At 40.1% G+C, this 26,672-nt stretch overlaps 1 protein-coding gene across 2 annotated transcripts in view; it reads right to left on the reverse strand.

Annotated features, from left to right (window-relative positions):
• Nucleotides 1-4,933: 4,933 nt before the first annotated feature.
• Nucleotides 4,934-26,672, reverse strand: part of LOC122646444 (F-box/FBD/LRR-repeat protein At1g13570-like) — a 119,995-nt gene continuing 98,256 nt past the window's right edge. Inside the window, exons 3-7 of one of the 2 annotated variants that reach the window (XM_043840000.1) lie at nt 25,560-25,590; nt 24,307-25,117; nt 24,067-24,222; nt 23,770-23,979; nt 4,934-5,019 (exon numbers count right to left, since the gene is read on the reverse strand). In XM_043840000.1, coding sequence (XP_043695935.1) covers nt 4,948-5,019; nt 23,770-23,979; nt 24,067-24,222; nt 24,307-25,113 — 1,245 coding nt within the window. In that variant the 5' untranslated portion in view covers nt 25,114-25,117; nt 25,560-25,590 and the 3' untranslated portion in view covers nt 4,934-4,947. Of the gene's footprint in view, nt 5,233-5,312; nt 5,469-5,553; nt 6,477-23,769; nt 23,980-24,066; nt 24,223-24,306; nt 25,118-25,559; nt 25,591-26,672 lie in introns of those variants that run through there. The other variant, XM_043839999.1, reaches the window with a different exon arrangement.

Genomic DNA, 26,672 nt, shown 5'->3' on the forward strand with positions numbered 1-26,672 from the left:
TTTCCTTATTTTTTGGGTTTTTGGCTCCTTTCGACTCTTCAAAAATTTTTTTGTTGGGCTGCCTGCCCCCTGGACATGCCCACGGCCGCTAACGGCTAGGGGTGCCCCCCAGACAGTACCTCCTTCCACATTTGGTAAAAGGTCGATAAGTCATTTTAGAGATGTTAGGGTGATTTGATTTAGATGTAGGGACAAGAGTCCTTCTTAAGAGAGATACCGATGTCCGCGTGTCCTGTTGTCATCATTGCGGGGTGACAAAATCTAGTGTCTACACAAACCAAGGTTGATGTCAGCAATTCAAGCACCAAATATAACGTCACAAACCTGAAAATATGTTGAGATACTTAATGGGTTTAGTCGTATCAATAGACACTATCCTTAAGATTGTAGATGCCCCTTATGGTGCAAGTCGAGTTCTTGCGAATCAGCCTCCAAGATAAAACAACCCTCGGCCCCTTTAGTAGTCGTTGCACTCACACACTGGCCGGGCCATGTTGAGTCACGTTCGGATTGTGCTCAGTCAATAACAGGGCCTCTCAATTAATAAAAACTAGAAAAAAAAAAACTTGAGAGAAATTAAATACAAGAGAGAGTATGTAACAACAATTGCATTTCTCATACAAAGTGTCCAAAAGTATCCTTTATATATAAAGGTGAAGGACCCCTTAGAGACACTTCCAAGGGATGTGTCCCTTCAAGAGACAACAAAAAAGTCGACACCATACCCCTTGGAGACACCCTTCCCAAGGAATATGTTCCTTCAAAAGACACAATTGACTTTGATCAAAACTGACTAGTGTCGAAAAAAACCGGAACACATAGAGGTATTATGAAACTTCATTTTTATAAAAATACAAGAAGAGAATTCTTGGACCGGTCTAATATCAGGAAAGACCCCAGAGAGAGAGAGAGATGGTCATGCGATGACCAACGTACAACTAATGAAAATCTCATTGGTCGGTTAATGAAAATAAACAATTAAAATAAAAGATAGATCAAGGACTACAAATTGTTGGTCAACGTACTGTGTTCGGGTTTGATATAATGGTAAAAAGAATTACCATCACTGAAGCATAGAGAAAATGAATATTCAAGGATAGAAGATTGAACACTTCCCCCTTCAAAGATCTAGTCATCTTACTTCAAGATACAACCAGCCTCTTCTATTTTGAAGGAAATTTCCAACCAATTATCCTTGAAGATACTCTTCACCAAGACCGATGTTCAGTCATGGTGACGTATGAACTAGCCTTTGACTATTTATGCCCCATATTCACTCTTAAGAACAAAGATGTGTCTACAGATTATCACATATCTTCATACATTCTACAGTCTTATATTATATTCAAAAACCTTAAGATTGTTAGAAATAACAATGCAGACAATAAGCATAAGACTGTCAGAAATAAGTGATAAACTAATTATAAAATAAAACAGAATTTATAGTGCCTATTCTGTGTGAAGTATATAAAACCGTTCTCTTGTATTATAGCACAGCAAAGAAAAGTTGGAGTTAAGTCGTATAAAATACTCACTTTAAGGTTTCTGAACGCCCCAAAATTGTGCAGATCGGGTTGACCTTGCGTTCACACCTCCAAGATAAAACAACTCCCAATCACATATGGTGCACTCTGAATTGATATGACGCAGGGATATCCGAAGGTAATACTCACTAACCCACAAACACTGACACTAACGGTGGTGGCGAAAACAGTATCCAAAAATGTTTTCAAAATAATGTTGGAGTAATAGGCAAGACCTCCTCTCTGTATATAGGAGAGGAAGAGACACCACTAAGGGATGTCTCCAAAAGATATGCCCCAAAACATGTTTTTTCCCACAGGGCTTGTTTGTTAGCCATTCAAATAAGTCTTACAATGCACACCCATTGGCTATTTAGGTGTCTATTAGGAAAGAACTCAATCCTCTAACACACATTTTGGAAAATAAAATAATATTTTGAATCTTAATATCTTAAAATCATTTAAAATTCCAACACAATTTGGGCACAATTATTTGGTACAAAGAATCTAGCAAATGTGTTACGTACTTGACCGATACGCCAAAAGCTCCAGAGCTGATGAAACGTATTAAATCAAGCCCTTTAACCTATCCCATACTAGGCTGGCCCAATCTAGTACCCATACACTAGAATGGGTCCCATTAGGCACATAACAGACCACCATGCTTCCGCAGCTGTTGTCCTTGGCGGCTCTCACTTTAGGTAGCTTTCACTCTGGTGGCAGTTAGCCCTTTCCAAGCGGCTTCACTTTGCTCCAGGGTTTTTTGCCTGGAGGTAGGTAACCCTTTCTTGAGGGCTTTCACTCTACTCCAGGTAGCCCTTTCCGTGACTCAAACCTGTGATGTGGTGAGTGGCTCTGATATGAAATGTTAGGTACTTGACCGATACGCTAAAAACTCTAGAGCTGATGGAACATGTTAAATCAAGCCCTTTAACCTATCCCATACTAGGCTAACCCAATCTAGCGCCCATACACTAGAGTGGGTCCCATTAGACACATAACAAAGCGTGTACAATCGGTGACTTAGATGCTAGGTAAGTCCTCAAATCATTTTGACTGGAGAAAGCTCTTTGCATAAAAACATTAACATGGAGGCAAAAAATCGTCTCTTGAATGCTGGACTTCCAAGATTTTCCTCACTATGAACAACGGAATTTGATTCTTGAGCATCGTTATATCTCTAAGGACTGCATAATGAGCCAATTTCCTTCCTACAAACCCACCATATACGACCTCATAGACATAATTGCTGTTTGGACTTTGCCTTCTTTAATGGCTTAAATTTGGAGGAATTCAAGCAAGAAGCATGCATCGATTGCCACCATCTATGCTAGGGTTTCACCATTGAAATCAAGGTACTTGTGGAAGCAAGAATGGATCCTCAACTCATGCTTCATAAATTGATCGGCAAGGTTCTCAAATTTCAAGCTTTGTAGTTGATTTGGAGTCCTCTTGGCAGCAGAATCCTTGTATCTTTCCATCTCATAGAGCTCCAACCATCAGAACAAGCCCCATAATGACCATAAATCGCATTTCAGATGCATCCTTGGATCCGAGAATGGGAATGTAAAACAACCAGCGTTTTTTATATTTCAGCATGTATTCAAGAATGCATACCAAACATAGCCTTAATATCTGAGTCCATTTTTATGTAATAATAGAAAGTTGGGATGGGCACTAGGGTATGTTTAACCGCATGTGCAGTCTAGAATTTTTGGACCCTAAGTTGGACTCGAGTGATGCCCTGGGTGACCTGAAACCCACCCAAGACAGAGCCCACATATAGTGAAGAAAATTGAAAGCCAAGCATTCATATTTAGATGATGCAGCCGTGTTTGTAGCATCGGGCAGTTATGAAACATCATATAAATAAACTCAATGTAACGGAGACGAGGATGTTGAGATGGATGAATGACAAAACTAAGAAAGATAAAGTAATGAATGATCATATTAGAGCCGATGGATGAGTGACAAAACTAGGAAGGATAACGTAATGAATGATCATATTACAACTGATTTGGAAGTAACTCTGATACATGATACACTACGAGAAATTCACTTCAGGTGGGTGGCATGACCATGTTCAATGAAGGCATTTGGATGCTTCAGTATGGATGAGTGATTTGATTCAGATTGAAGGAATAAAAAAAAGACATTGGTAGATCTAAAATGACTTTAGGAGAAGTAGCGAGGAAAGAAATGCATAGCTTAGGCCTTGTATCAAGTCGGACCTCGAATAAAACTGATTAGAGGGTAAAGATCCATGTATCCAACCCCATTTAGTTGGTTCAAGGCAGAGCTGTTGTTGTTGTAATTGGGCCTTGTCAACTCTTATCCAATTCCAATCTAAATGTGTTTTATAAGAATACGTATTGTATCTCATTAAAAAGAAAAAGTCTGAAGTTAAGATCTCATTGTAGTATAAAATTTGGCAATTTGTGAAATCTCAGAATTTCATGTAGTAATCAGCTATCTGAGATATTAGTACAGGTTTCTAGTCAAGAAGGATAAAATCATGGTACTAGAACAGAGTTGATTAGTTTTCAAGCCTGTCTTCCTAATACTTGACCTACACTCACTAATTAGGATGGTCAATGCAGTAACTGGGTACCCATCGAACCTCTAGCTGAACCTAGTTATTTTGTTATCTCCTGTTATATTACATCAATGAATAGCGCCCATTATACAGTTAGTTATTTCCTTGTTCTGACTTTTGTAAGTTCATCCAGCTATGGAATCATTAAATTGAGAAGACACAACAATGGAATTTTCATGCCAAATGCTAAATGCTTCAATTGAGTCTGCTACCCTAATTAGCCCTACAGCTTCAGTGGTTTTGATATGCCACCTATATCAGCCTAGAGTGGATGGAGTAAAGGGCACCATCCATATCTTCCTATAGGTCATTGCATCCATTCACTCACAACCATGTGTCATCAGCCTTTGAATGGATGTCATTGCTCCATTTGCTGGATTATAACATCCCCTGAAATGCTCTTTCAAGAACTCAAGGTGGATGGTCATCAAGCTGCATGATCTAACATTACTTCCACCACCTATATAAAATCCTATTAGGCATTGCTGAAATTTATATTTCTCACTCTGTATACCCTCTACCACCTTCAAGAAAACTTCCTTCCAAAATAGCATACCTCTTTGACTGAAATAGAAAGGTGTCATACTCTGAAAGTCCACAATGCCTAAAGAGAGAAAATTAATTAAGTGAAATGATTTAGAAAGGAACTGCAAAATTTGCTAGCAAACATACAAGAAGTAGAGAGAGATGAATGTTGTCATTGCCAAATCATTAGTATCCCACAAAACAATGAAAACCAAGCCTTACTCACTAGTTTCAATTGGTAATATGAACACTCTTTCATATATAAATTTGACCATAGGCACATCTAATACAACTTGGGTCACTTCAATCCAAGTGCACAATTTTCGCTCGTTGTGAAGTTCTTTTGAATTGAAGCAACTCTTTCAACAATGTTAATTTTTTAACGCCATTAGTCGTAGTACTGATACTCATTGTCTCAAGCACGGGTGAATTGGCAAGGATAGATTTAATAAGTACCAATTCAATTTCTGTGCCAAAAAGTTTGGACATATTTACAACCCGGAGTTTGTTGAATGTACACTCCAACTGATCCTTTGCTTCTTGGAGATCCATGACAGGAACAATCGCATATTCCCTATTACGATGGAGCTGGAGGATTGAACAAGTTAATGAGAGCAAAGAACCATAGGAAGGCAAAAACAAAAAGGATGGTGCTATAAGTAAGTTACCAAGATTTCAAGCTCTTGCAAATTAGGGGAGCTATTCAACAAACATATAGCAACTAAAATCACTTTCATATCCTCCACGTTTAATGGGAAGGAGATGCTCTTCAAATGATCAAAAGTAAAAGGAAGCCTCCTCGGCACATCACCAACGGCTAAGGACTGTAATAGGACGCAAGCAGAGGAAAACATAAATGATTGTTTGACAATTGCTGAATAAATATGAAAAATCATAAGGTTCTATTACCTCTAGAAACCAGCCTTTCATGACAAGCTTTTGAATATTGAGCAGAGAGCCAAGATTGTTGATAAAATTGCAAGTTCCTTGTTGGTCAGAATGAGCCACATTTATTGCACAAAGGTTTGCATAAACTAAAAGTCTCAAATCTTTGAGGGATATACCAATGGATTTATCATCGAACAACAAATACTTGAGATTTGGATTACGAATTTCAACATGAGTCGGACCATCAATATCAATCAATGACAACATTTCAAGCCAAGGGCAGGTAGAAAGCAAACATTCCAATGATGCATTAGAGAGTGTAACCTTTTTAAAAAACAGACTTTTGAGATAACTAAAGCCTTTGAATGTCACAGGAGGTATGATTTTGCAGCCAATAAGTTTTAACTGAATCAGATGTCCAAAGGAGAATAAACATGGAGGAACAACATGACACACCGATTTTGAAATCTGAAGTTCAAATTCTTCGACAGAATTTAATAACGTGAGGTGAAGAATCCAGCTGTCTATATCTGAACAGGATTTTAACTGCGAATTAGAGATATGGAATTTCAGAACTGGGCCTCTATGAAGTAGGAGAATATGATTGACAATTTTCACAAGTTTATCATGACCAAGTGAACCAACAGAAACTGGTATACATTCATCATTGAATATGAGATGTGGAACTGAAATCCATTTGTGTCTCCACTTAGTTGAAAGGACGCTGGTCCTCACCACATCTCTTGTTGACAAATGCAAAAAGATTTTTTCTACTAAATTTTCTGGCAGATTACTCAAAATGTCTAAAGTTGAACACGAAGCCATTTCCATCCTGCAATGGTTAATAGTTTGATAAATACTTTGTAATTGAAACCAGATTTCTAATATTAAAAAAGACTATAGAAAATCAATGAAAGCTTCTACTACTACCAACAAAACAACTATTACAATATGATGGAAATGCATATTATTAACAGAGGATCAATAGATCCATAAGATACACTGAAATGTCTAAAATTAATTCAGTTCCCTAAAGCAGAAGACTTAAAATCTCTCTTTTGTTTACAGGACCCTAACAGTGATATTGAAATCTAAAATCTGAATTTGGAGTACATCCCAAATAGTCACATTGACACTGTGGCTTCGTCAACCCTGTTTGTTGGACCAATTTCCACTTCATTGATTCAGAATAGATTTTAAAAATACCCACAAATCGTACTTTAACAAGTTCAAAAATCCCACAACCTTAAACAACTTGGGACCTCTAACAAAGAGGAAAAAAGGAGAATCAACTGAAAACGAGAAGAAGAGAAACGGAAAAAACCCTAAAAGTGCCGGAGAAAGAAAGAATTGAACCTGGATGGAATGGCTGCACTTTCCCTGCAAAATACCCCAGAAGAAAGATTGTTTTAGTTGATTTAGTAGATCTAAGAAAAGAAAGACCGATAGTTAAAGTGATCGAACCCGTTATCGATGATCGTTTACACCGGAGGCTTCCTCTTTCTCCACATAACACAACCAATTTCACTGAGAAACCAAAATCTGATAAAAGCTTTCCTTTCGAAAAAGTATTTTATTTTTAATTCTTCGAAAATGTACTTGTACGGTTTTTTTTTAAAGAAAAAATGTCGTTTACGTGTTCACTAGGAAAAGAACAAAGGTTTCCCACATGATCAGTTTATCTTTGGACTGGCGATGCTCTCTGCACCACAACACACGGATGCGCCCACCTCTACTGTGCAGCTGCCCAAGGGGCCTGAGCGGTGCAGACATAGGGCCGCGTGCACCTGGGGGAGGGGTAAGGTAGTTATTGCACGTGGCCCTTTGTTTGTGCCGCTCGGACAGCTGCGTAAAAGATCTGGATCCAATGTGTTTGGGCTCATCATGCCCCAAGTGTACAAAGAACATTTTCTACTAGTAACTAAAACAATATGCGAGGGTGTAGTGCTTGCTGAGAGAACCATCTTTCTTATATTATATAGGGTGTGGTGTAAGAGGATTATTATCCTCTCCAATTCCTAAAGTGTGGCAGTGCGGTAGTGCGGTAGTGCGATAGTGGAGATGTCGACACAAGACAGTTGCCATATCTAATGGTTTGATCTGATTGATATGGACCGTTAGGTGTTGACATCTCCACCTAGTACTGTCGCACTACCACACTTTAAGGAATTAGAGAGGATAATTTTCGATGCAAGAGAGTTGAACTCGCGACCAATCTTTAGATTTATGTTAGGTCTCTCTGCAAGGGATAAAAATCCTCTCCAATTCTTTAATCTGGCAGTACCTGCCAGTACTTGGGTTTATGCCCGAAGACTGTGTTTTGCATCATTTCATGAAACACTACCCGTTTTGGCAGCCGGATACTCTCAACACGAGTAGATGGTAAACCCAAAAACGCAGAAAATAGAAAAAAATAAATAAATAAATAAAAGGAAAAACTTGGTCAAGAAATTGGCCTCCTCCATTGCGGAATCGCCTCCTTCGATCACAGCCAACGGCTTGTCCCTGAAAATGGGGGCTGTACCATCGCAAACCGCACAAGCAGAGCCCTCGATTCCAGAACCCACCCTCTTTCATCTATAATTGGGTCTATCTTCTTCCTTTCTTCCCACCATTGGAGAGGGCAGAGCTCTAAATGTCCTGGACAAGTTCCAAATGCTTTATCTGGGATCCAAAGCCATGAAAATAATCTCAAAAATCCATTTAGAAAAAAAGGGAACATAACGTTATGAGAAAGGGAGAGAGGGGAGGAAACTGGTAGTTGATAAATTACAACTTTATCATCAAGAAAATATGAAAAGGAAAGGGAAAGCGGAGAGGTTGAAATAAACCCAAACCAAAATTGAAATCAAATGGGAACAAAATTGGAAACCAAAAGAAGGTCTAAAATCTAAATGGGCGAATGGGAGATTAATGTCCGGTTGAGCATTCACTGAATCCAAACTTCAATAAGGTAAAAAGAGAAGTAGATGAACTAGAGAGAGAGAGAGAGGATGAAAAGGGTTACAGACTAGAGCATCTCTGAAATGTTCGAGACTGAAGTAAATCTCGGCAAGGGACCAACAGGTAGGAACGAGCTTTTCTCGGGGAGATACTTGACAGAGACATTGTAATCGATTAGCAGCCATTTGAGAGCTTCATCGTCTTCTTCTCTGTCCAAAAAGATGTTTCCAATAACGTTTGCCCATCTAGCCTCCGCCTGACGATTTCCCTCCGCGGAAGCATGTTCATAGCCTCTCTTCGCTTGATTCAGTTTAACATCATCTTCTGGGATAAATATCCTCTCTAATTCTTTAATCTGAAAATTTCCGGCAATATCACCTTCCTTATGCGACACGTGGCATAAAAAAAATCCTGTGATGGAGATTAGTTTGCACCATTTCATGATCCACAACCCGATTTGAGATATGGATTATCTTAACCCAAGTGCATTGTATAAGAAGGAAAAAAAAGAAAGCTAGAAACACAAAGGAAGAACTGAATCAGTAATGAGAGTCCTGATCTCTTCGGATAGTAATTGAGAAAAACAAAAACAAAAATAGAGAATATTAGCCAACTAAAACCATAGAAATAACCAAAGAACAAAGAAATAGAATGCTTCGAAAACTACAATTTCAGAAAATTCACCACCAAAATTGTTTGTAGAATAAAAGAGATGACAGAAAAAAAAGAAAGTTTGAGAATTATCAGGAGAGAGAAGAGTAGAGAAAAGAGGGAGTTTGGGATGGGGAGGGAGAAAGGGTAATCGAAAAAATCAGAGGGAGGGGTTTCATGATGGAAAAAGTGAAAGAATTGGTCCTCTTCATGGATCTCAGTGAGAAGAAATGTGGAGCAAATAGAAAAAGATTGAAACCACTTATTCTGCCATATCAGGGAATGGGTATAGAAGGTTTTGCTTGGTTCTTCAGATACAGACAATGGTGAGGAGGTTTTAAAAACTACAAATACTAAGAGAGACAAGCTTCACCAACAAGAGATGTGAGCAGCAGTACGGATGAGTTCTAGGGAAAGATGTGAGCGGAGACTCCGTCAATTGCAACGGCCAGCAAGAGAAAGGTAATAGATAGAATACGATTTGTTTGAGACTTGTAAGAGACAAGCCTCAACAACAAGAGATATGAGCAACCGCTTGTTGAAGAGAGCAAGACGGGGTTGGTGATCTGCAGAGATGTTCACAGATGCATTCGACCGCTAGAGATGGTTCTAGTCGGAGTTGCAGAGATGGTAGAGAGAGAGAGAGAGAGACGTGACTGTTTGAAGGACGAAAGGAGAAATCATGATCCTATATCCCTAAAAGGAGCGTGTTGTCACGGCCCGCCCAACAAAGGCCCACGGGCCTAATCCTTGCAAGCCCATGGACTTAGACATTCGGCCAAGACTAGTCCATGGCCTAACTCTACACTGTAAGAGAATCAGATATGCTCTAACCTCAGAAACAAAGATGGTCAAGGAAGTTTCTGAGAAGTTTCTGTAAAAGCTTTGTAAATATCTAAGGAAGAAGGACAATTCTAGTAGTTCTCCAAAGAGCTGAATCCTCCACAAAGGAGTGGGAAAATTCTAGTTCCTTAGGCTAGAAAGTTCTCCACCATTGGATGGAGAACACTTGTACAAATCCTAACCATACATTGTAAGTTGAGGTGCCTATAAATAGAATGGCCTCATTTGGCTAAGCACAACCAATCAACCAACCAACCACCCAATCAGCAAGCAAGCTATCAAGTCTTGTACTAAAAGCTTTCAAGTAATTCAAGTGCATTCTTTCAAAGTCTCTCTAGTGTTCTCTAAGTTCTCTTCCCAAGTCCCTTGCTAGAGTTGGTGAAAGGTCGACTTAGTGCTAGAGTGAGTGCTAAGGCTTGCGCTGTTGCTTAGTAAGGTCTAAGGCCGTGACAAGTGTGGTATCAAAGCTTCGGTTGCGAGGGAAGATATTTGTAGATTCGACATCATGGCTAACGAATCGGAAGTGCTAGACATGATGGTGAGTGAGCAAGCCCGTGGGAGGAGGCCATTCCCACCAAGGAGAGGCGAAGAGGCAAGGACAAGTCTCGTGGACGTTAGTGGAGCTATGGAGCCACGCCTAGCTCCGGTGGAGCTAGCAACGGCCGAGGTGAAGGAGCGCCTCGATGTTGTGGAGCAAAGTGGGGAGGAGCTCGAAGGCCACATGATGGAGCTCAAGGAGGAGCTAGTGGGCCAAATGGGGAGCTCAAGGAGTCCTTACAAACCACTCTCAACACCATAATGCACGCCCAACAGGAAGAGTTTGCCGCCTTCAAGGCTCAAGTATGGGAAGCATTGGCCAAGATGGACGCTCGCATCGATGAGGTACAAGCGGATTGGGCAATGTGTAGGAGGCAGCTGGTGGGGAGCCACTACCTCGCGTGAGGTACCTAGGGTGGAGGTACCAAAGCCCAAGCCATTCGATGGGAAGAGAGATGCGCGGGAAGTCGACAACTTTGTGTGGCACATGGAGAGGTACTTCGAGGCGATGGCACTCGAGGACAAGCCGACTAAGGTGCGGACCGCAACACTTTACCTCACCGACACGCAACTCTATGGTGGCGAAGGGACATGCCGACATAGAAAGAGGTACGTGCACAATAGACTCCTGGGATGAGTTCAAGAAGGAATTAAAGAAGCAATTCTATCCCAACAATGCTACCTTCTTGGCAAGAAGGAACATCAAAAGGCTCAAGCATCTGGGTCTATTCGGGACTATGTCAAAGAGTTCACCACTCTTGCGCTCGATGTCCCGAGTATGACCGACGAGGAGTTATTGTTCAACTTCATGGATGGTCTCCAAACTGGGCTGCACAAGAGCCGCAACGCCGTGGTGTGTAAGACCTTGCTTGACCATAGCGGGAGAATCATTGATGGAGTTCCAAAGAGAAGACAGGCCAAGAAAGAGCAATGGGGAGAATGGTGGGGAGACCAAGGTTCGATGCTCATCACCCCAAGGAAGGTAGTAGCAAACCCTCTTTAGGCAAGGAGGGTAAGCCTCGTCTTGACAAGAAGGATAAGTTTAAGCCCAAGGACAAGTGCTTCTTGTGTGATGGGCCACATTGGGCTAGGGACTGCCCAAAGAGGAAGGCCTTAAGTGCTCTACTCGAGGAGAAGAGTCAAGAAGAAGAGCCGATTCGTATGGGTTCCCTAATGCAGCTTGGTGCTATCAAGGCCAAGACGGAGGTCAAGGTCACTACTCCACGAAGGGGTTGATGTACGTGGAGGCGCAGATGAAGCGGAAGCCTACACGTGTCATGGTCGACACGGTGCTACCCACAACTTTGTCTCAACGGAGGAGGCAAAGAGGCTTGGACTAAAGGTCTCCAAGGAGGGAGGATGGCTTAAGGCGGTTAACTCCCAAGCTCGTCCCATACAAGGCATAGCTCGAGGGGTCGAGATGCGGATGGGGACGTGGAGCGGCACCTTGGATCTGTCGGTGGTGCCCATGGACGACTATCTAGTGGTGCTTGGCATGGATTTTCTTAGAAGGGTTAAGGCTATACCCATGCCATTCATCAACACGGTGTGCATCATGGAGGAAGGTGCTCCATACATGGTCCCCACGTGTCGGGGACTAAGGAGGGTGCCAAGCTCTTGACCGCGATTCGACTCGAGAAAGAGGGAAAGAAGCTCCAAGACTCAACTCTCGACGTATCGGTTGCAGCTAAGGAAGGCGGCCTTGTAAATGCAACAAGGCCTACTAAGAAGACTCTTGATGGATGTAAGGACATCAGGCCATCGGGGATCCACAAACAATCACCACCTAAGGGGAAGGTGGACATGGCCCGGTCTTGCAAAGATAAGACCAAGAAGAAGAGAAAGAGGAGGGCTAGCAAAAGAAGGCGACCGACAAGCTTCAAAGATGGGGAGTTAGTGCTCGACAAGTCCCTAAAGGAGGTGTCTAAGGAGAAGGCTCGCCAACACACTGGCCCATACGAGGAGAGACATGGAAGACTCAAGTTGTGGCACAATGGACGTTGTTACTTCACACGGGAGGAGGCTATACAGCGTTCATGCGGGCCATATACGAAGTTCTCCAAGAAGGTTGCGATGAGGGCGTCGCCAACTTGGGCGGGGAGAGTGTCACGGCCCGCCCAACAAAGGCCCACGGGCCTAACTTGCAAGCCCATGGACTTAGACATTGGGCTAAGACCTAGTCCATGGCCTAGAACTCTCTACACTAGAAGAGAATCTAGATATGTTCTAGAACCTCTAGAAACAAAGATGGTCAAGGAAGTTTCTAGAGAAGCTTCTAGAAAAGCTTTGTAAATATCTAAGGAAGGAGGACAATTCTAGAGTTCTCCAAAGAGCTAGAATCCTCCACAAAGGAGGTGGAAAATTCTAGTTCCTTAGGCTAGAAAGTTCTCCACCATTAGATGGAGAACACTTGTACAAATCCTAACCATACATTGTAAGTTGAGGTGCCTATAAATAGAGGTGGCCTCATTTGGCTAAGGCAAGCCAATCAACCAACCAACCACCCAATCAGCAAGCAAGCTATCAAGTCTTGTACTAAAAGCTTTCAAGTAATTCAAGTGCATTCTTTCAAAGTCTCTCTAGTGTTCTCTAAGTTCTCTTCCCAAGTCCCTTGCTAGAGTTGGTGAAAGGCGACTTAGTGCTAGAGTGAGTGCTAATGCGCGCGGTTGCTTAGTAAGGTCTAAGGCCGTGTGTGCATAGAAATACGAATTTTGAGTGTGATGGTGAAACTTGAGAGATGTATTAGCGCTGCTTCCCGAGAGAGCGAAGAAGAGGTTGGTGGTGGTTGGGAGTTGGAGGGGTGAGGGGTAATTTAGTCCACCCAAAAGTTAGGGCATTTTTGTCAACTTAAAAATTGGACAAAAAAATATGAAATACGTATTTTTATAGGATACATAGATATATGTATACATGTGTGGCATTTCATCGAATTATTTGCACATTCTTATATATAAATCAGCTTCGGCTGCAATGGGGGCATGCATGAGTATGATAAGTCGATGACTATTTAGCATATGCTTTGCATTTTTCTTTTTCTTTTTCATCGCAATTCTGATATGTTCAAGTATACTAAGACGACATACATTGCAATATCGACATATCTAGTATAATGTGTGTTATGTTCTTTAATTTCATTTTATCGTGTATTCTGGTGTTTACCAGAGTTGTTGGTCGATGATTACTTTCCATCATATATATTTTCCTTTTTCTTTCTGTTCACCACTGCACTTATTCTGGCATTCGCCATAATTGTAGGTCGATGACTGTTTCCTATACAGTGTTGGTTATACGTGTTGTGTTACATTTACCCTTGTATCTTTTTTTTTTCTCTACAACTCTTTCATATTCCAATTAATATTAGTAGTTTTATTCAACTAGAAAAAGTTTGTTGTCTTAACAACAGTTGCAAGGCAAGGATCTCTGCCCCTTGCCAGCTGGCTTGCCCCTATATCTGGGTTCAGTTAAAGTGAAATGCCTAACTAGGCACCACATCATACATCCATTGGTCTCCGGCCCTCAGATGCCAGAATGCATCCCAAGTTGCTCAATCTCCAATTTTGCATCCCCTACATGTCTTCTAATGGTTCATCTAGTCTGTGCGTTGGTATCCAAGGTCAAGGAAATTATTTTATCATGTTTGACTTTGTTTCTTCAAATTAAATCCAAGTTCCATAAAAAAAAATTATTCTTTTTTTTGTTTTATTAATTCTTTTTTATGAATTTAAAAAAATTTTGGAAAAAATAATGCTAATCATTCTCGTAGTTCCTATGCTCAGGCTGAGGACCGTGCACAATTACTGCTCAACCCCAATGAACTAAAAACACCCGGATATCAAGAGAAGTATTGTTTATTAGAGATAGAGAGAGAGAAAAAAACTAAGAATATTACACATTATCCAAAGAGACTTGGGATTCTACAAATAACTAAATATTACATTAATGTATGTCGTTTCCCTGTTCAAGATTTTGCAAGTTCGTTCAGCTATAGATTCATTAGAATTTTATTTTTGTGTGTGTAAACAAAACTACACCATTAAGGTGTTACCCGATATGGTGATGAATGCAGCAGAAGAGGATAACAAGCAGGTAACGTTACGAGCCACACGAACCACGTCGATCTTCTTCAATCAATGGGTACCCGTTAAGTTTCTCTACAAGAGACTCCACACCACAATCCCAAGGGAGATGATGGATTTCCTCATAGAACACTATTGTTCGATGGCTATCACTGAGGGGGGCTGAATTAGTGACCCAAAATTTTCAATTTCTTCCCCACTGGCACTGGTAACTACTGGGCGTATCTGAAAACAAACCACAAGGTCGTGTACACACTCCAACCAGACTCAAAGGCTCTACCAAATGTGCACACCCATTCTGCAGCCCACACACTCCAAATGCAACAATAAAGACATAATGCAAAAATCCACACGCACAACACAAGGTATACGTGGTTCGGCAAGTTGCCTACATCCAAGGAGCAATGCCACTAAAGGCTTCGTATTTGTCCAATACTCAACTTTTGTTGCACCTACAGCTGGGAGCACCCACACCCAAATTTTCTTAGCATAGAACTGAGAGGGAAATTAATGCCAGTACATAAAGTACCCACTGCCTGAGAGCACCCACTCTCAGTATTTAACACCCATTAAATACAAAGCAAAAATAATAGGGTTTTGGGCTTAAAACAATGCCCCACAAATAACCACAAACTAGAATAGGTCTTTCAACAATATTCACCTATTTATAGCATACATCATTAACTGGGATGAAGTATAAATAAATTAGGAGAGTTAAGAATGCTTATAACCCTCACACAAGAGGTTTGAACTTTACAGAGATCAACTGGAGCCCACTGGAACTATCAACTCTGTCATTTGTGGAGAGATTTGAGCTTTTAAGTGAGCACTGCCATAAGGGGACCACAATAGCTCCTTTCTTCTTGTCTTCTTTTCTTCTCTTCTTTTTTTTTTTCAAAACCACAATCAACACCCCACTTTTTCCATAAATAGATCTTAAAAAATCATAGCTTTAGAGAGAGAGATCAGATTTCATCTTCACCCTTTTGGTTGCTCTATTTCATCAAGCAAAAACCCATCTTTCTTCTCTTCTTTTTCTGCCTTTTTTTTCTTTTCTTTTCATCTCTTCTCTTAAGCTCTCTACAGTTCTGTGTTTCACTCTTGGAGAAGAAGACAACTTCTCTTTTTACCAAAAAATGACTTTTTGAAAAAGTACCAAAAAGACCCTTAGAGATGAACTAATAAGATCTTCACAAAAGGAATCTTCAAAGTGGGTATTGCTAAAGAAAACTTTTTGGAAAATTCAATGCACGTCTTTTGAGAGCACTTTGGAGAAGTAATTTCAAAATAGAATATTTTAATCTATTTTGCTCTCAAAAGCAACGTTACATCACCAACTTCTTGAAAATTTCAAAAGAGCCCCTTATTCCATCTATTTGTGTTACTGAAGACAAAACTTATATTTATTTACAAACAAACCCCTGAGACACAAATATGAAACTGTAATGCTGGCCGAGAGCATGAGATGAAATCCAACTTTCTAGATTTGCTTCAAATCTGCGCACCCAAACGGAAAAAATCATAACTCCCTCGTTTGACGTCGGATGGACGAATCGTTTGAACCGATGGAAAGAGGACTCGACGAACTAGCTTTTTTTAGTTCAAAGCTCTTCCAAAATCTGATGCAGGACCCACTGAAAAAATCACTGAAAGTAGCACAGCCGCGATGACTTATGAAATAGGATACAAGAGTGAATCCAAAGACCGCCAAACACTTCCAAACACATTGAATCACTACCAAACAAAGTTTCTTGAGCCACTGGACACTGCCATAGCCTCAAGACTACCCACCTGATCACTGCACTGCACTTGGTTGCCAACAATGACAACCTATATGCAACAATCTCCCCCTTTGGAGTTGTTGGCAACCTTCTCATCATCTGTGTGCCTGCAACAACCATACACAACATACTCAAACTCCCCCTGCTTGCAAAACCTACAATTTCTCCCCCTACGAAGGGCAGGAATTCTCCCCATACAGTGATGAGGAACTCTCTCTCCCCCTTTGACAACAAGTACAGAGGGATGTACAAGAACTCCCCCTAAGCCCATAATGGGAGCAAATCATCTACAATAAGCATGCTCCCCCTACCCCTCTACACCTTAATGCCTAGAAATAAGAACCACTCCCAACTTCTGTCTGAGGAACTCAAACTGCTCCTTGGGTAATGGTTTTGTGAAAATATCTGCTGACTGTTCTGCTGTGGGGATAAACTCCAATCTCACTACTCCTTCTATGACCTTCTCTCTCAAGAAGTGATATCTGATTGCAATGTGCTTTGTCCTGGAGTGCATGACTAGATTCTTTGAGATGTTGATAGCACTTGTATTATCATAATAAATCACCACAGGCCTATCAACCTCAATACACAAATCCTTCATCATCTGTTTCATCCACAACACCTGTGTACAACATGATGTGGCTGCTTATACTCAGCCTCTGCAGTAGAAAGGGAAACCGAATCTTGCTTCTTGCTATGCCAAGCCACTAAACTGCTACCCAAATAAAATGCACCACCACTAGTGCTTTTCCTGTCATCCACATCACCTGCCCAGTTTGCATCTGAATAAGCTGATAATGTGAAGTCCTTGGTCCTGGGGTACCACAAACCATAGTCAATGGTACCTTTCAGGTACCTAAAAATTCTTTTCACAGCTGCTACATGAGTTTCTTTGGGCCCAGCCTGAAATCTTGCAACCATACACATAGCCTGCAAGATATCAGGTCTACTAGTTATCAAGTACAAGAGACTTCCAATCATTGACCTATAAGTGATGTGATCAACTGATGGGGATGCATCATCTTTAGTCAACTTGCATCTAGTCATCATGGGTGTACTAACAGATTTGCAGTCTTCCCTGGTGAACCTTTTCAACATTTCTCTCATATACTTGGATTCACAGATAAAAATTCCTTCTTTTAGCTGACCGATTTGCAACCCCAAAAAGAATGAGAGTTCACCTAACATAGATATTTCAAATTCAGCCTGCATCTTCTCTGCAAAATCTCTACACATCTCATCCTTGTGGCCACAAAAAATGATGTCATCTACATACACAACTACCACAAGCTGACTATCTACAGTTGATTTCACATACAAATTACTGTCCACCATGCCCTTTTTGAAACCCAAATGACATAAATAGGTGTCCAATCTAGCATACCAAGCTCTAGGAGCTTGTTTCAACCCATATAAAGCCTTCCTCAACCTGCAGACAAGTGTAGAATCTTCACTGAGTTGGAATCCATCCAGTTGCTCTGTGTAAACTTCTTCATCCAATGTGCCATTCAAGAAAGCAGACTTAACATCCATATGATAAACGTTGAAACCTTTGTGAACAGCTAGTGCTAGGAATAATCTAATTGCCTCAAGTCTTGCCACTGGAGCAAAAGTCTCCTCAAAATCAATACCTTCTACTTGAGCATATCCCTTGCATACAAGTCTAGTCTTGTTTCTTACAACTTGACCATCTTCATTGAGTTTGTTTCTGAAGACCCATTTTGTGCCAATTACATTTTTGTCAACTGGCCTAGGAACCAAATACCATGTGTGATTTCTTTCAATCTGGTCAAGCTCTTCATTCATGGCTTTCATTCAACTCTCATCTCTACTTGCCTCCTCAACAGTTTTTGGCTCAACTTGTGAGAGAAGAGAGTAGGTGTTGGAGTACACTCTTCTAGTTTGCTTACCTGTACTCCTAGTTCTCATCCCTGCACTAGGATCACCTATAATTTGATTGTTTGGATGATTCTTAATAGTCCTGCTTTGCCTTTCCTGCTCATCTGCCTCAGTGTCAGGCTTGTCATATTCATGCCCATGTTCATCTCTTCCTTCTTGCCTATCCTCACCTACTTCACTCACCTCAATGAGGTCTTCAACTTCAATAGGATCAACTCCTGAGCTAGTAGAGAAATTTATTTTCTCATCAACCTAGACATCTGCACTTTCCACAATTTTGCCAAGTCTTTTGTTGTAGTATCTATAGGCTTTACTTGTGGTGGAGTAGCCTAAAAAGATGCCCTTATCAGCTCTATCATCAAACTTCCCCAAATCTTGATTTGTATTTTTGATGTAGCACTTACTATCAAAGACTTTGAAATATCTTGCTGTAGCTTTCGTGCCAAACCAAATCTCATAGGGAGTTTTATTCTCATAAGCTCTCAACATACATCTGTTGTGAATATATACTGCAGTGTGTACTACTTCTCTCCAAAATTTGTTACCCATGTCATTTTCAATCAACATGGTCCTGGCCATCTCTTAAATAGTCATGTTCTTCCTTTCTGCAACACCATTTTGTTGAGATGTTCTTGTAGCTGAAGTCTGTCTTCTGATGCCATTTTCATAACAATATTCTTTGAAGTTTTTCCAGGTGTACTCACCTCCTCTATCAAATCTCAGACATTTAATCACTTTTTCTGTCTGTTTCTCAACTTGCTTTCTGAAGACTTTGAATACTTCTAGTGCTTCTGATTTGTGCTTCAAGAAATATGCCCATGTCATCCTGGAGTGGTCATCAATGAATAAGATAAAATATCTCTCTCTTGTGATGCTCTGTGTCCTCATAGGACCACATATATCAGTGTGCACCAATTCCAATGGTTGACTAGTATGATATTCTTTTGACTTGAAAGATACTCTAGTCTGTTTTCCTTTCTGACAAGAACCATAAATATGGTTTGATGGCTTTTTCAAAATAGGTATATCTCTAACAACCTTCTTTGAAGAAATTTTTCCAAGACTGTTAAACCCAATATGTCCAAGCCTCCTGTGCCATAACCATGTCTCTTCCTCCATGCTTAGCATACAAGTGTCTTTAACTGTCTCTGTCAAGGTGTAGAGATTTCCAGAAGTTCTCTTTCCAGTAGCCATCAACTTTCCTGTGCTTGTTCTTCTAATTTCACAACCTTGGCTATTAAACACCACTTCATGTCCCCTATCACAGATTTGACTGATATTGAGTAAGTTGTGTTTAAGCCCTTCAACATACAACACATCTTGGGATTGCACCTTCCCATTGTTGAGGCTAATGGTACCCTTTCCAACTATTTTCGCACCATCATTGTTCCCAAACTTCACTGACCCACCTGTATAGGTCTCTAACTTTTCAAACCTCTTCTTGTCTCCTGTCATGTGACTTGAGTAGCCACTATCAAGAATCCATGGTGTTGAGTCTCCTTGAGCTCTGAAAGCTGTTTGTACAACCATAGAACTGTTGCCCTTTTTTGCACTGCTCTTCTGAACCCAAACTCTGTTTCTTGATTGAGGTTTCTATAGTTACTTCTCTCTAGGAATCTGTTTCTTAGGCTTGGTTGCTTTAACACTTCTGACATTGCCCTGTCTCTCACTGTTATATGATCTCTATGGAGAAAATACAGTTTTGCAGTCCCTGACAATATGTCCATAATTGCTACATCTGTAGCACTCAACCAGCACATCCATCAAGGGTGCAACAGGATTCCTGTCAACAAAGTTTGGTAGACCAATATTGAATTTACAATCTGAAATTTTATGTCCAAAAGTATTACACTTGAAACAATGACCTTGAAAGAACTATCTTTGTCTCATTGGCTCTCTTTGCCATTTGTACTGAGCCCTGTGATCAACAACATTTCTAGCTTTCTGTTGAGAAGGATAGCAATAACCAAAGTTCTCTGCTCTCCTGCCTGGCCATGCCATTTGTTGTTGTTTAGCATGGTTAGTCTTATGGGGTGGAGTTCGGTTTTTCTCAACTCTCTTATCCTTCACAGTAATGGGATTTTGTGCCGTGCCTTTTCCTTTTTCCGTGGCACTCTTTGATGATTCTCCTACAAATCCAAGAGCAAATTTGTTGTGAGTTGATCTTTGAGAATTGAGGATCTCATCAAGCTTCTTGCTACTAGGATGCCCCTGTGAAGATGTTTCTATGTCATGTATACTTGAGTCATTCTCGAACTCAGCTACCTTTGCCTTGAGAGCATCAATCTCCTTCTGACAATCAGAATATTCAGCTAGGATATTGGACTCCTCTTCCAATTTAGTCTTTAGAGATAGATTTTCTGATTCAAGCTTTGTGCATTCTGTAATTTTCTGTGATAAATCCTCTTCAAGATCTTCTAAAATCTTTCTTGATTCATCTACTTGCTTTTTCAACTGAAGAACTAATTGCTCTTATTCTTTAAGATTTTGTGAAACTTGTTTAACCTTCTTTCTTTCTTTCTTGAGCTCTTTGAGAGTAAATCTCAACTCAGCTTCAAAATCCACCTCTCCTTCTTCTTCATCTTCTGAGGTTGTGCTTGTTCTAAGTGAATCATTCCCTTTTTCTTCAAACACCATGAAAATGGCATGATCATCTATATCAAAGTGTGGTGCCTTTCCTGAAGACCCTTCTCCTGAAACCATACTGATCCTGAATCACTCAGCTGCCTCTGAAGGGGTCACTGAGTCCCAAGCTCTGATATCAATTGTTGTTCGATGGCTATCACTAAGAGGGGGTGAATCAGTGATCCAAAATTTTCAATTTCTTCCCCATTGGCACAGGTAATTACTGGGCGTATTTGAAAATAATCCACAAGGTCGTGTACACACTCCAGCCAGACTCAAAGGCTCTACCAAGTGTGTACACCCATCCTGTAGCCCACACTCTCCAAATGCAGCAATAAAGATATATTACAAAAATCCACACATACAACACAAGGTATACGTGGTTCGGCAAGTTGCCTACATCCAAGGAGCAATGCCACTAAAGGCTTCGTATTTGCCCAATACTCAACTTTTGCTGCACCTACAGTTGGGAGCACCCACACCCAAATTTTCTCAACATAGAACCGAGAGGGCAATTAATGCTAGTACATAAAGTACCCACTGCCTGAGAGCACCCACTCCCAGTATTTAGCACCCACTAAATACAAAGCAAAAATAATAGGGTTTTGGGCTTATAACAATACCCTACAAATAACCACAAACTAGAATAGGTCTTTCAACAATATTCTCCTATTTTTAGCATACATCACTAACTGGGATGAAGCATAAATAAATTAGGAGAATTAAGAATGCTTACAACCCTCACACAAGAGGTTTGAGCTTTACAGAGATCAACTAGAGCCCACTGGAACTATCAACTCTTTCCTTTGTGGAGAGATTTGAGCTTTCAAGTGAGCACTGCCATAAGGGGACCACAATAGCTCATTTCTTCTTGTCTTCTTTTCTTCTCTTCCTTTTTTTTTCAAAACCACAATCAACACCCCACTTTCTCCATAAATAGATCTTAAAAAATCATAGCTTTAGAGAGAGAGATCAGATTTCATCTTCACCCTTTTGGTTGCTCTATTTCATCAAGCAAAAACCCCTCTTTCTTCTCTTCTTTTTCTGCATTTTTTTTTTTTCTTTTCATCTCTTCTCTTAAGCTCTCTACAGTTCTGTGTTTTACTCTTGGAGAAGAAGACAACTTCTCTTTTTACCAAAAAATGACTTTTTGAAAAAGTACCAAAAAGACCCTTAGAGATGAACTAATAAGATCTTCACAAAAGGAATCTTCAAAGTGGGTATTGCTAAATAAAACTTTTTGAAAAATTCAATGCACGTCTTTTGAGAGCATTTTGGAGAAGTAATTTCAAAATAGAATATTTTAATCTATTTTGCTCTCAAAAGCAACATTACATCACCAACTTCTTGAAAATTTCAAAAGAGCCCCTTATTCCATCTATTTGTGTTACTGAAGACAAAACTTATATTTATTTATAAACAAACCCCTGAGACACAAATATGAAACTGTAATGCTGGCCGAGAGCATGAGATGAAATCCAACTTTCCAGATTTGCTTCAAATCTGCGCACCCAAACGGAAAAAATTATAACTCCCTCGTTTGACGTCGGATGGACGAACCGTTTGAACCGATGTAAAGAGGATTCGACGAACTAGCTTTTTTTAGTTCAAAGCTCTTCCAAAATCTAATGCAGGACTCACTGAAAAAATCACTAAAACTAGCACAGCCGCGGTGACTTATGAAATAGGATACAAGAGTGAATCCAAAGACCGCCAAACACTTCCAAACACATTGAATCACTACTAAACAAAGTTTCTTGAGCCACTGGACACTGCCATAGCCTCAAGACTACCCACCTGATCACTGCACTGCGTTTGGTTGCCAACAATGACAACCTATATGCAACAAACACAACACTAGTAGAGAGATGGAGTGAGGACCAAGATTGAGAGTGAGAATATCATATTTCAACTTAGGGTTTAGGGATGTTGAGGTACTTATATATATAGCCCCTTTTTCCATTCACACAAGGAATAGAATTACGGGGCCACACTAAGTGGCCACCCCTTACTCAAACCCTAGCGGGTTCTAGGCCGGCAGCCAAACCCTCTGTGGACATCCAGATCGGGTCATGCCCAGTCCGGTTACATTAGGTATACGGATTCATTAGATCAACACACACACACACACACACACAATGCAATTTTCATGCCAAATACTAATGTTCAAGCATGCACACCCGATTAGGGCACCATCCATATTTTCATATAGGGTGTTGCATCCATTCACTCACAACCATGTGTATCATTAGAGCCTTGAATGGATGTCAGTACTCCACATTTGTTGATTATAACATCTCCTAAAATTCCCTTTAAGTGTTCAAGGTGAATGGTCACCACGCCTCATAATCTAGCATTGCTTCCACCACCTATATAAAATCCTTTTAGTCATTATTGAAATCTCTCTCTCTCTCTCTCTCTCTCTCTCTCTCTCTCTCGCTGAGTAAAATGGGAGGTTGTCATACTCTGAAAGTCCACAAATCCTAAAGCAAGAAAATTAATTATGTGAAATGATTTAGAAAGCAACTGCAATTTTTAAAGCAAACATATAATGAGTAGAAAAGATGAGAGAGAGAGAGAGAGAGAGAGAGATGAATGTTGCCATTGTCAAATCATTAGGATCCCACATAACAATGAAAATCAAGCCTTTGTCATTAGTTTCAATTGGCAACATGAATGGTCTTCAACATACACATTTGATCACAGGCACCTAATGCTAAGACATACTTTTAAAAAAAAATAAAAAAAACAGGGGGAGGGGGGAGGGGGCTTGAACAAAGGTAAGTGTTCATCATCACTTCTATCAAGTTTCAAAGTAAGTAAATTTCAGCTTGTGGTGAAGCTCTTTTGAATTGAAGCAACTCTCTCAACAATGGTACTACTTCAATTCCCTTTTTTGCAGTACTGATAAACATTTTCTCAAGCACTGGAGAATTTGCAAGGATAAATTTAGTGAGCACCAATTCAATTTCCATGCCAAAGAGTTTAGACATATTTACAACCCGGAGTTTGTTAAATGTACAGTCCAACTGATCTTTTGCTTCTTGCAGATTCATGACAGGAACAATCGCAGATTCCCTATTACGCCAGAACTGAAGGATTGAAAAAGTTAATGAGAGCAAAGAACCATAGGAAGGCGGTGAAAAGAAAAAGGATGGTGCTATAAGCTAGAAAGTTACCAAGATTTCAAGCTCTTGTAAATTAGGGGAACTATTAAGTAAACATATAACAATTAAAATCTCTTTCATATCCTCTGTGTTTAATGGTAAGTAGATGCTCTTCAAATGATTATAAGTAGAAGGAAGCTTCCTCGCCACATCACCAACAGCTATGGACTGCAATAGAATGCAAGTAGTAATAAAAATTAAAGATTGTGTGCCAATTGCTGAGTAAATATGAAAACCACAAGGTTCTATTACCTGTAGAAACCAGCCTTCAATGACAAGATTTTGAATACTGAGTAGAGATCCAAGAATGTTGGTAAAATTGCAGGTTCTCCGTTGATCAGGATGAGACGCAGTCGTTAAATCAATGTTTGCGTAAACTAAAAGTCTCAAATCTTTGAAGGATATACCAATGAATTTTCCAGAGATCCACAAATACTTGAGTTTTGGATTGCTAATTTCAATATGAGTAGGACCATCCATATCAATCAAGGTCAAGCTTTCTAGTTGAGGGCAAGCAGAAACCAAACATTTCAATGTTGCATTAGAAAGTGTAACTTTTTGAAAAATCAGATTTTTGAGACACTCAAAGCCTTTGAACTTCACAGGAGGTACAATTATACAACCAACTAGTGTTAGATGAATCAGTTTTCTAAAAGTGAATAAACATGGAAGAACATTATGACGCCGGGATTTAGAAATCTGAAGTTTAAATTCTGTTAAAGAATTTAATGAGAGGTGAAGAATCCAACTGTCTATCTCTGAACAAGTTTGCAAATGCGAACTAGAGATCTTGAATGTCAGAATTGGGCCTTTATGAAGTAGAAGAACATGATTGACAATTTTCAAAAGTTTATCATGACCAAATGAACTATCAGAATCTGGTATACATTTATCATTGAATATGAGATGTGGAATTGAAACCCATTTGTATCTCCAGTTAGTTGATAGGATACTCGTCCTCACCACATCTCTTATTGACAAATGTGAAAAGATGATTTCTAGTATATTTTCTGGAAGGTTACTCAACATGTCTAGAGTTGAAGATGAAGCCATTTCCATCCTGCATGATCAATAGATTGATAAATACTTTGTAAAATATTACAGCAAACCAAGGAAAGCTCTGTTTCAAAGCAACAAAACAGTTATTAGAATCTAAAAATTAATTCAGTTTTTCTAATGCATGAGACTTAAAAGATTTCTCTTTGTTGACAAGGAACCCAACAGTCATTATTAAAATCTAAAAATGTAAATGTGAGAATTTAGAGATCGATCACCTTAGCTCTTGGGCTTCTTTGAACATGTGTCAACGCTCAACCCTGTCTTTTAGACAAATTGCAACTGCTTCCTTTAACAAGTACATAATCCCACACCCTTAAACAACCTGGGGCCTTTAACGAAGAGGGAAAAAGGTGAATCAACGGAAAACGAGAAGAAGAAGAAGAAGAGTAAGAGGAATGAAAGATTCCTAAAAAGTAGCTGAGACGGGAAGAAAAGAATTGAAGCTGGACGTAATGGCTGAAGTTACCCTGCAACATACACTACAAGAAAGATTGTTTGAGTTGATTCAGTAGATCTAAGAAAAGAAGACCTATAGTTGAAGTGATCCTACAAGTTACCGGACGATTGTCTACACTGTAAGCTTCGATCCTCTTTGTCCACTTAACCGAACCAATTTGACATTAATAAACCAAAATCTTGTAAAACGATTAAGACTTTACAGCCCCTCTCTCACCCTATCGAATTTGGCTCTCCTCCAGCCCAGCCAAAAACGGGGGTGTTTGAGTCATTTCACAGGCGAACCCCCCCTTTCCAGTTTGGCTCTCCTCCAGCCAGGAACTGGAGGATCCAGCCCAGCCAACCACCTATGAAATGACCCAAACACCCCTGTTTTGGCTGGAGGAAAGCCAGGTCCAACCCTATCGGCTTATCCTTTCAAATATTCGAAAAAGGTTTTTTTTGTGTGTGGATCCAGCTCTTGCCATGGCTAGAGGGAAGCCAAACCCCGCTTATCGGCTTCCCCTTTTGATTATTCGAAAAAGTATTTTTTTTTGTGGGCGCGCGCACGCATGTGTGAAACTATTCTAAAATGTCCTTCATATGATGCCCAAGGAAAGAACAATTTTTTTTTGTTTTTTTGTGTAAAAGTATTCCAAAATGTCCTTTACATGTTGACTAAGGAAAGAACAAAGCCTTTGACTTGATCAGTTTATGTTTGGACCTAATACATGGATTGATTCTAAATCCCAATACAGATTATGTAGTATCAGGTAAGCCTTGTCAGGATTGTTTAACAAAAAAGTTGGGAAAGCACTTGGGCACGTCCGGTATATTGCCCTTGCACCCAGACAAAAGGGTGGATGAAATGACCGTCGCATCTACAGAAAATTCCTCCTTTCCATGGGAGTGCAATGGCCATTTCTCATGGTCTTGTATTTGGATATAGGGACAATGCACTGCACGCACCCAACTAGAGTTCTTTCTCCCCACAAAAGTTATCTGTGGTCGAGAATATGAATCATCTCTCTTCATTAGAGATGTATTTTGAATCGTTATAAGCATAATAGAAAGCAGGAATGGGCACTAGGGTAGGTTTACGGGCATCTAAATTTGGACCCTTA

This window comes from Telopea speciosissima, chromosome 11, assembly GCF_018873765.1.
Source record: "Telopea speciosissima isolate NSW1024214 ecotype Mountain lineage chromosome 11, Tspe_v1, whole genome shotgun sequence".
Taxonomy (NCBI): Eukaryota; Viridiplantae; Streptophyta; class Magnoliopsida; order Proteales; family Proteaceae; genus Telopea; species Telopea speciosissima.